The sequence below is a fragment of the Triticum aestivum genome, chromosome 2D, assembly GCF_018294505.1.
Source record: "Triticum aestivum cultivar Chinese Spring chromosome 2D, IWGSC CS RefSeq v2.1, whole genome shotgun sequence".
NCBI classification, from domain to species: domain Eukaryota; kingdom Viridiplantae; phylum Streptophyta; class Magnoliopsida; order Poales; family Poaceae; genus Triticum; species Triticum aestivum.
In genome coordinates this window covers 9069944-9079324 of record NC_057799.1, presented here as the reverse complement: position 1 = coordinate 9079324, position 9381 = coordinate 9069944, and the positions used below count along the sequence as shown (strand labels likewise).

General features: G+C 46.6%; 1 protein-coding gene across 1 annotated transcript; it reads right to left on the bottom strand.

Annotated features, from left to right (window-relative positions):
• Positions 1-5777: 5777 nt before the first annotated feature.
• On the bottom strand, positions 5778-8426 carry LOC123051027 (uncharacterized). The gene is made up of 2 exons (XM_044473763.1): positions 7004-8426; positions 5778-6136 (listed from the first exon to the last, which is right to left on the bottom strand). Exons 1-2 carry the CDS (start codon positions 8213-8215, stop codon positions 6083-6085), a joined length of 1266 nt encoding a protein of 421 aa, XP_044329698.1. The 5' UTR covers positions 8216-8426; the 3' UTR covers positions 5778-6082.
• Between the last annotated feature and the right edge of the window lie 955 nt (positions 8427-9381).

Sequence of the window (9381 nt, the reverse complement as noted above, 5' to 3'; positions counted from 1 at the left end):
GTGCTGACGGAACTCTCCCTCGACCTCAACTGGATCAAGAGTTCGTGGGACATCATCGAGCTGAACGTGTGCTGAACACGGAGGTGCCGTACGTTCGGTACTTGGATCGGTCGGATCGTGAAGACGTTCGACTACATCAATCATGTTACTAAACGCTTCCGCTTTCTGTCTACGAGGGTACGTGGACACACTCTCCCCGCTCGTTGCTGTACCTCTCCTAGATAGATCTTGCGTGATCGTAGGTAAATTTTTTGAAATACTACATTCCCCAACAGCCGTCGCCGCGGCGCCCCCTCCTCCACCCCGGCATCCCTGGCGCCCCTCTCCTCCACCACCACGGCCGCTCCGCCGCTCCGGCGCCCCCTCCTCCAGCCCGGCCACCTCGGCGACCCTCTCCTCCACCCCCGCGGCCGCCCTGCCGCTCCGACGCCCCCTCCTCCACCCCGGCCGCCCTGGCGCCCCTCTCCTCCACCGCCGCGCCACCCCCGTCGCTCCGGCGACCCCTTCTTCGGTGAGACCTTGGTTTTTTTCCCTTTTTTAAGATTTAGTTTAGGTTTAGTTTAATTTAGGCTTTGTTTAGTTTAGGTTTACTTTAGGTTTTGTTTCTGTTTTTAAGTTTTGATTTACATTTAAGAATAAACAAGAAAGATGAAAAAAAGAAGTAAAAGAAGAAGAGGAAGAAAAAGAAGAAGAGGAAGAAGAAGATAAAAAAAGAACAATAAGTAGAAGAAGAAGAAGAAGATGATGATGATGATGATGATGATGAAAAGAAGTAGAAGTAGAAAGATGAAAAAAATAAGTAGGAAAAGGGGGCGCCCGGGGACGAGCGGGTTAGGGGGTTCCTCGGCATCGATGGAACCCTAAATAGCAAGTATTGTCGGTGCGAGATACATGTGGCCGTCGGTGTCGAACACTACATCCACGTCCCACAAGTGACGCCAGCGCCCGGCGTCCCGCAGCAAAAGTTGTCGGGGTCGATGGCGGTCGAACAACTTTGCAAATTTGTCTTGCAGTCTCTGCGATGATGATTAAAAGCCAAATGTTGAAACTTGAAACACCCAAACTAACTCTAGTTGGTTTGGTTGTTTGAAGTTTCAAAACTTGGCTTTAATCCTCATCGCATAGACTGCCCGACAAATTCGCCAAGGTGTTTGACCATCATCGGCCCCTAGAACTATTGCTGCGCGCGAGACGCCAGGCGCTGGCGTCACTTGTGGGATGTGGATTTAGTGTTCAACGCCGAGAGCCACATGTATCTCGCACCGATGATACTTGCTATTTAGGGTTCCATCAACGTTGAGGAACCCCCTAACCCGCTCGTCCTGTTGTAAATATTTAGTTAGGTTGACGGGGAAAAAAAACTATGTTACTCTTCTTTCGATCTAAATGTGCAGTTTTTCCGTTGCTGCGAGGGTCTAGTGTTCGACGAGCTCCGCCCCTGCATTTGTGGGTGAGCACAAATGACATCTCTTCCTCCCCCTTCATTTGCTCTGTTCCGGTCTTCGTGCTGATGAAACTTGCTAGCTATAGGTGTCTTCAATCATCAGTATGCGTGACCACTATGCGTCTCCCGTTTGAAAGGGTTACATCTATAAATATGCATGTATTTGCATATTTATAACCGTGATTCTTTTGAATTGTCCAACGTTATCCATGGACAGCCCAAGTATGTGTAGATTGGGTTCGTTTTCCCATATGCTCTGCTCCGGATCCGATGCAGAATTTCATCAGTGCCTCCCTATTGTTCTCCGGGGTACACATCCTCTCTGCTTATTGCCGAGACGTGTATCAAGAGAGCAGCAGGGAGGTGCTGCCGAAATTTTGCGTCGGATCCGGAGCAGAGCATGGGAAAACGAACCCAATCTACACATACTCGGGTGGGATTAGGACCTATCTTTACCTATTAGCGTCTAGGTTGCATGGACGTAATAAAAGTGACAAACTCCATTAACTGATGAATATATATATATGCTGATATATATATATATATATATATATATATATATATATATTTCTTATGTGTTCAGTAGCTAGGCAAGATGAGTGATCGTGCGTGGATGTACACCGGTCACACTAGTCAGAAAGACATGACCATTAAATGGTTAACAAAAACCAAGGGGTTTCTGAGAGCCGCATTTGCAAATGGCCAGAGGACAACATGGTGCCCCTGTGCCGGGTGCAACAATTGGCACAAGAGGACAGAGGATGAAATGGGAAAACACATGCAGAAGAGGGGTTTTACGCCAGATTATACGGTGTGGACATTTCATGGCGAGTCTGCCCAACGTGCTAGAGCTGAGGTGCTTCGTCGTCGCACCGACGAGCATGGTACCGAGATGCAAGACATAGTGCAAGACTTTGATGATGCTCGGGACTCGGACAATGAGATGGAGGAATATGCAAAGGCCTTCAATGAAATGTTGGAGTCTTCAAAACGTCCTCTCCACAAGCACACTGAGCTTTGTCAGCTAGATGCCATCTCACAAATAATGGCTCTGAAGGCTCAATTCAACTTGAGAAGAGAATGCTACGACACAATGATGGCAGTATTTGGACGTTTTCTACCCAAAGGCCATGTACTACCTGCAAACCTGTACCAGTCAGACAAAATCCTCCGTGCTCTTAAGATGCCCTATGAGAAGATACATGCCTGTGAGAAAGGATGTGCCTTATTTAGGCTTCAGTATGCAGACTTGAACTATTGCCCCATTTGCAAGTCATCCAGGTATGTTGTGATAGACAACGGTATGGGTGAGAAGACGCAAACCAAAATCCCCGTTAATGTTCTTTGGTATATGCCAATCGTACCAAGACTTCAACGTCTTTTCATGGTCGAAGAGACGGCCAGACAGATGACATGGCACAAAACGGGCAAAAAAACCCAACTAGATGCAGATGGGAAGCTGATGATGGCGCACACATCGGACGGTGAAGCATGGAAGCGCTTCGATGCATTACATGATGAGAAAGTGGCAGATCCGAGGCATCCTCGAGTCGGCATCAACACGGACGGGTTCAGTGTGTTTCGTCTGACGGCAGCCCAATACAGTTGTTGGCCCGTATTTGTCTTTCCACTCAATCCCCCCCCGGACAGATTATGCAAACGAAGAACATTTTCCTGACGTTGATAATTCCAGGGCCCAACTATCCGGGGAAGAATATGAATGTGTACATGCAGCCGCTGAAGGACGAATTGCAAGAAGCCTGGGATAATGGGTTCAAGACATACGACGCCTTTAGCAAACAGAACTTCATAATGCGTGTCTGGTACATGTACTCGACACATGACTTGCCGGCGTATGCGCTATTCGTTGGCTGGTGTGTGCATGGAAGGTTCCCGTGCCCCACATGCAAGGGAGCTCTTGAGTTTCGTTGGCTTCAGGCCGGTCGCAAGTTTTCTTGCTTCGACATGCATAGACAGTTCCTGGATCCTCGCCATAAGTTCAGGAAAGACAAGAAGAACTTCATCAAAGATAGAGTTGTCAAAAACTCTGCACCGCCTGCGTTGACAGGCCAAGAGACCCTGGATCAGTTAAACGCTCTTGAGTCAGATCCAGAGCGTCCAGGGTATTTCAAGGGGTATAATTCGAAACACGCCTGGACTCACAAGACATGCTTGTGGGATCTGCCTTACTTCAAAGACCTCCTTTGCCCACACAACATCGATGTGATGCACACTGAGAAGAATATCGCCGAGGCACTTTTTGGTACATTGTTCGGCATAGATGGGAAGTCAAAGGATAATACTAAGGCTAGAGTCGATCTGGAGGCGCTATGTGATATACCGTTACAAAACATGAAAGAACCGAAAGGAAAGCAGAACTGGACGAAGACAAAGGCATGCTTCAATCTTGGAAGGCCAGCTATGAGGGAAATTATCTTCTGGGTGCAACAACAGTTGATGTTCCCCGATGGTATGTAGCGAATCTAAAGAGGGGAGCGAGTCTTATAAATTGAAGATATTTGGTCTCAAGAGTCATGATTGGCACATATGGATTGAGCGGGTGATGCCGGTGATGTTGCGTGGCTTCATCCCTGAGGATGAATGGCTAGTACTGGCAGAGGTGAGCTAATTTCTTCCGTGTTCTTTGTGCGAAAGAACTATCGCCTGGCCTGCTAGAAGAAATGGAAGAGTTGGCGCCGGATTTGATCTGCAAGTTAGGGAAGATCTTTCCGCCGGGCTTCTTTAATCCAATGCAGCACTTGATTTTGCATCTCCCAACGGAGGCAAGATTGGGGGGGGGGGCATGCAAAATCGCTGGTGCTACGCAACTGAGAGGATGCAGAAGACGCTACGAGCAAAATGTAAAAAATAACGTAGAATTGAAGCATCGATGGCTGAGGCATTCATTACTGAGGAGGCGGCAAACTTCGTGACAGCACGCTACCACTAGTGCAGAACCGGGCTATAGCACCGGTTTGTAAGACCCTTTAGTGTTGGTTCTGTAACCGGCACTAAAGGGTGGGGACTAAAGGTCCCCCCTTTAGTACCGGTTCAACACGAACCGCCACTAAAGGGCCACCACGTGGCACGAGCCCGCGCCGGGGGCTGGGAGACCTTTAGTACCGGTTGGTAACACCAACCGGTACTAAAAGGTTTAGGGGGTTTAGGGTTTATGATTTCTTTTTTCCTTTAATTTTGCGTTTTCCATTTAATTGTTCTTAGTTTGGATTAGTACTACTTTCAACATGCAGCACATGTTGCCTTCACTTCAATCTAATCCAAGGGTTCTTTTGGGCCAGCGGTGCTCTCCGTCTTTAGCAACGGCGGAAGTCTTGGCCGCTTGGTGGCCAAGACGAAGATGGAGCCCTCTGTTTTCTATGGGTCTTGGCTACTGTGTTGTTACTATTCAATAGTGTCATAGCTTGTATCATTCTCAGGTTTCTGTACTTGTATGCGTATTTGCAATATTCCTTTCTCGTATGAATACAACGTAGTCCTACATGTTCAAAAAAAGACCTCAAAGCTTCATCCTCTTTCCACATGCCCCCAACTCACTTGCTTCTATCTCTCTCTGCAAAAGAAAGGAATGTCTATCAAATATAATACTTTTAATGTGACCATATGTCAGGCTAGTATTGCCGTAAAAAAAAAGGAGAAAGAATGAGCAGAGTAGATCTGCAGCGACCTGTCTGATTTGTGGTTTAAGCTGTGAATGTATAAATGTGCTACCGATATTAATTAATTGGGCACCGCCAACACAATGTGAAAGGCCAAGTTGCTCTGAATTATAAAATTGTTAAAACAGCTAGGCGTCCAGGGTAGTTTTTTTTGTACTTTTGACATCTTTCAGTCAAACACGCTCTGAATTATAAAATTGTTAAAACAGCTAGCGTCCAAGGTATTTCTTTTGTACTTTTGACATCTTTCATTCAAACACGTGTCAGCTGTGTTCAACTCTAGTTTGAAATTGTGTTTTATTTGCTATGTGCATCTTTGAACGGCCTTGGCTCATACAAATTCTGAGTTCAGAAACGACTATTAAAGTTTAACACATGCCAAACTATATTCACCGAATGCCCATGTCTTCAAATCTTAAAGTTGAGAGGTGAGGCTAATATGACAAGGGGGCAGAGTAATTAGGTAGTAACAATGGATTACAGATTCATGATCGCGGAGGAGGTGGCCAAATATCTTGATTTCTATTGGCAACTACATGAAGCAAACGGGAACAAGCATTGGAATTTTAATCGTTTAAAAACCTAAGCATAATTACATTAGTGTGAAAATGAAAGCATGTTTAGTGATAGTGAACACAAATAAAATGACAGTAGTATGCAATTGAAACGATGCATAGTGGTGGCAGTAGAAACGGGTGATCCTGTAAATGCTGTCGGTGCCATCCAGCTAGTGCAATCCAAAAGAAGCACTCCAATAGGCATAAAGTCAGGACTGATAAGTTTAACCATGCCCAGTTACAATCCAAAAGAAGCCACTCAATAGGCATAATGCCATGACTGATAAGTTTATAACTACTGTACTACTAATCGATACAGATGACATTAAATGTCTTCACTGGGCCTAAGCAAAATCAAGTGGCGGCCATCAGTCCAAATTTCCTCATGATATGTTGCCAAGATCTCAAGGCTTCATCCTCTTTCCCCTTGCAACAAACTCGCTTGCTTCTATCTCTCTCTGCAAAAATAAATAAAGATGCCTGTCAAATATAATACTTTTAATGTGACCACATTTGCCATTTCCTATCAAATGTGTTACTGATATTAATAAATTGGGCAACTCCAACACAATGTCTACCGTCAGTCCAACATGACCTTATTAAAGAAAATTGTGGAAACAGATGTATGTGTCAAAGGTACTCCCTCCATCCTATCATATAAGAGCGTTTTTGACACTACACTAGTATAAAAAACGCTCTTATATTATGGGACAGTGTGAGTACATTTTTTTTGACTTTTGATTGACATATTTCATTCAGACACTTGCCACTGTTCATCTATAGCTTGAAATTATGCTTCATCTGCTATGTGCATCTTTGAACGGCCATGGCTCATACAAATTCCAAGTTCGAACCGACTACTAAAATAACACATACACTACTATATTCACCGAATGCCCATGTCTTCAAATGTTAAAGTGGAGATGTGAAGCTAATGATAACACTATCTCCATCAAGCAAAAAAGGAAGAAAAAACAGCCCTAAAACCTGAATAAGTGTCATCATGATGTGCAAGAAGTTGGGTCCTAATATGGCAAGGGGGCAGAGTAATTAGGTAGTGACAATTGATTACAGAGTCATGATTGCGGATGAGCATCAATATCAGACATCTACTGTTCAACATGGGGAGGTGGCCAAATATCTTGATTTTTTTAGCAAGTAATGAAGCAAACTGGATGTGATAAACATGCATTGGAATTTTTATCATTTAAAAACCTAAGCATAATTACATTAGTATGCAAATGAAAGCATGTTTAGTGATAGTAAACATAAATAAAATGGCGGTAGTATGCAAATGAAACGGTGCTTAGTGGTGGTAGTAATACCGGGTGATCCTGTAAATGCTGTCGGTGCGCACTGAACTCACTGGCAAAGAGCAGGGAATTAACAGAATTCTTTTCACCATTTGGATAGAACTGGACCTTGTCATTGCCTATGTCAACACGAAGCATCCACTGGCCCATGTGCTCTAGTCCATAGTCCAACTCCCTGAGATCATTTAAGACTAGGTAGACGACGCCGTCTTCATGGATGCTCAGAACAGGGTACGACGGAGGAAGATTTCTTATACCAGCAGGCTTGTAGGCCTCGTTTGCCCAGATGTTTTCAACATTGCACTTGCAGCTTTCCTTCCACCCTGAGAGGTCATGCGAGAGAGTCCAGATGGTCAGTTCCAATCCTTTTTCAGGCTGGTGTTCATCACATTCATCCAGGGCGACGAACTTGATTTTGCCAGCAACACAGGCCATGGAACGGAACTCCTCGGCAGAGGAGTATGTAAAGTCGTCGCTGTCGGCATCATAGGTTGGACAATCTTTGGGCAACTGAATAAAGCTGAACTTGCAGTTTTGTTTCAGATCACAGAGCACCATGCCTTTGAGCAGATCCACCCAGCAGAGGACAGAGCCCCAACAAGAGAAGCACAAGTCAGGGGAGAAGTGGCCGGTGGTGCTGGATGGAAGGGGCAGGCGACTGGGATGCAAGTCCCATTTTTGGACGGACGACTTCCACAGCCAGAGCGCAGCTTGGGAGCCATCTGGCCAGACCCTGACGAGCTCGGCAAGAAAGTAGTCGTTCCCGGCGGCGCACATGACGACGGCCGACTCGCACCCGATGGCTCTATGTGAGTGGTCGGAGGGGAGCTCGGGGATCCCAGAGATGGAGTCGTTCCTGGCGTCGTAGATGAGGTAGCCTCCAGGGAAACGGTTGCCAGGGCGGTACGCTCCGGCGTACATGGCGACCAGGTTCTTGTCCGCGCTGGAGAGAGTGGCCATGGTGAGGCTGTGGAGCTGCACCGGGAGCCCGACGGATACCGGCGGCCGCAGTATGTGGAGGAAGGAGAGCGCCGGCGGATCGGCGACGACTGCGTGCGCCTTGAAGGTCCGCAGGTAACCGGTGACTGCGTCACTGATCTCTTGGCGGCTTGGTGGACCATCTCGTCCTTCCCACGGGCAGCGGATTGACGACACTCGGCCGGATAACGCCTCGTCGTCGGAGAAGTAAATCTCGCGGTGGAGCAGAGCCATGGAACGGCCCATGGCGGCTAGCTAGCTAAGGTAGGTAGGGATTAGGGTTGGGTGGAGGGCGGAGGGGGGAGGGATTTGGGGATCGATGGTGGCGGCGCGGCTAGGGTTAGGGTCGGGTGGAGGAAGCAGGCAGGCACGCAGCGATTTGGGGATCGAGCGAGGAAGGAGAAGCTGGGGTTGCCCGGTAAGATCTAAGATAGCAGGGAAACGGGCGTCAAGGAGAGGTGGGATCGGTCAGCGGGCGGTGGATATGTTATTGCATCTAGAGGGACCTTAATTCCTCTCTAAACATCCGCCTGATCAATGACCGGTCAAAAGAAGTCGACCCAACCGGATTGCCGCACCATACCAGACGCCGACTGGCTTAAATAGTCGCGCTGACGGTTTGCACCAAGCTTCTTTATTAATGGCATATGTCGATCAATTCTTGTTATGTGAATGAGGTAGCTTGACACTAGATTGCATTTCATCAACTCATGATTGTTCATCGAGTGTCAAATTCATATCATTCATGTAAGAGATTTTTATTTTGTGATTAAAAAGAGTCGTGCAAACATCAATGTTTCAATTGTGAAGGAGATAGGGCATGCCTATGAATCTTCTCTGTAATAAACAAAGAAAATTGATAGTAATAGTTCATTTGATCCACAAAGGATACAATGATGAATGAAGCTGACGACCCGACTATTTAAGCATTAGCTCCTGAGGCCGCGAGGTGGGACTAAAAACATCCGAAACCCGCGGGGTCAATACGGATGTGAAAATCTTATGTATGAGAATTTTATTCGGCGTCCCGTCGGCCCAACACGAACGTGATGATCGACATGCATGTCTTTGCATGTATTTTGATGTTTTGGAAATTGGTTTTGTGGCTGCAAATGAAAAAAAATTGAGGCCTGCCCAGTCATTGTCCGCGGGCGCGTCCGTGCATGTTTGAGGGACCAAGTTTGCAGGTTGCGGTTGTACATGTCCTTAGGACAACTCCAACGAGCGAACCCAAATGGACGTCTGTTTTGTCCGAATTTTATCCGTTTGGGTCGCCGTTTTTCTGTATGCATCGGTAGTGCGCCCAATGCGGCCGATGCATCTGGACCGTCAGGGCCGACCGAGCGCCAAATGTACAGACAATTCTTGAATTAAGCATTGTAATAGTTTTACAATCAAATAGTTTCACAACC

Excerpts from the sequence above, each read along its gene's own strand:
- LOC123051027 (XM_044473763.1), bottom strand. The coding sequence starts at position 8,215 with ATGGGCCGTTCCATGGCTCTGCTCCACCGCGAGATTTACTTCTCCGAC. Across the intron at positions 6,137-7,003 it reads AGCATTTACAGGATCACCCG|AGAGAGATAGAAGCAAGCGA; the intron begins GTATTACTACCA and ends TTATTTTTGCAG.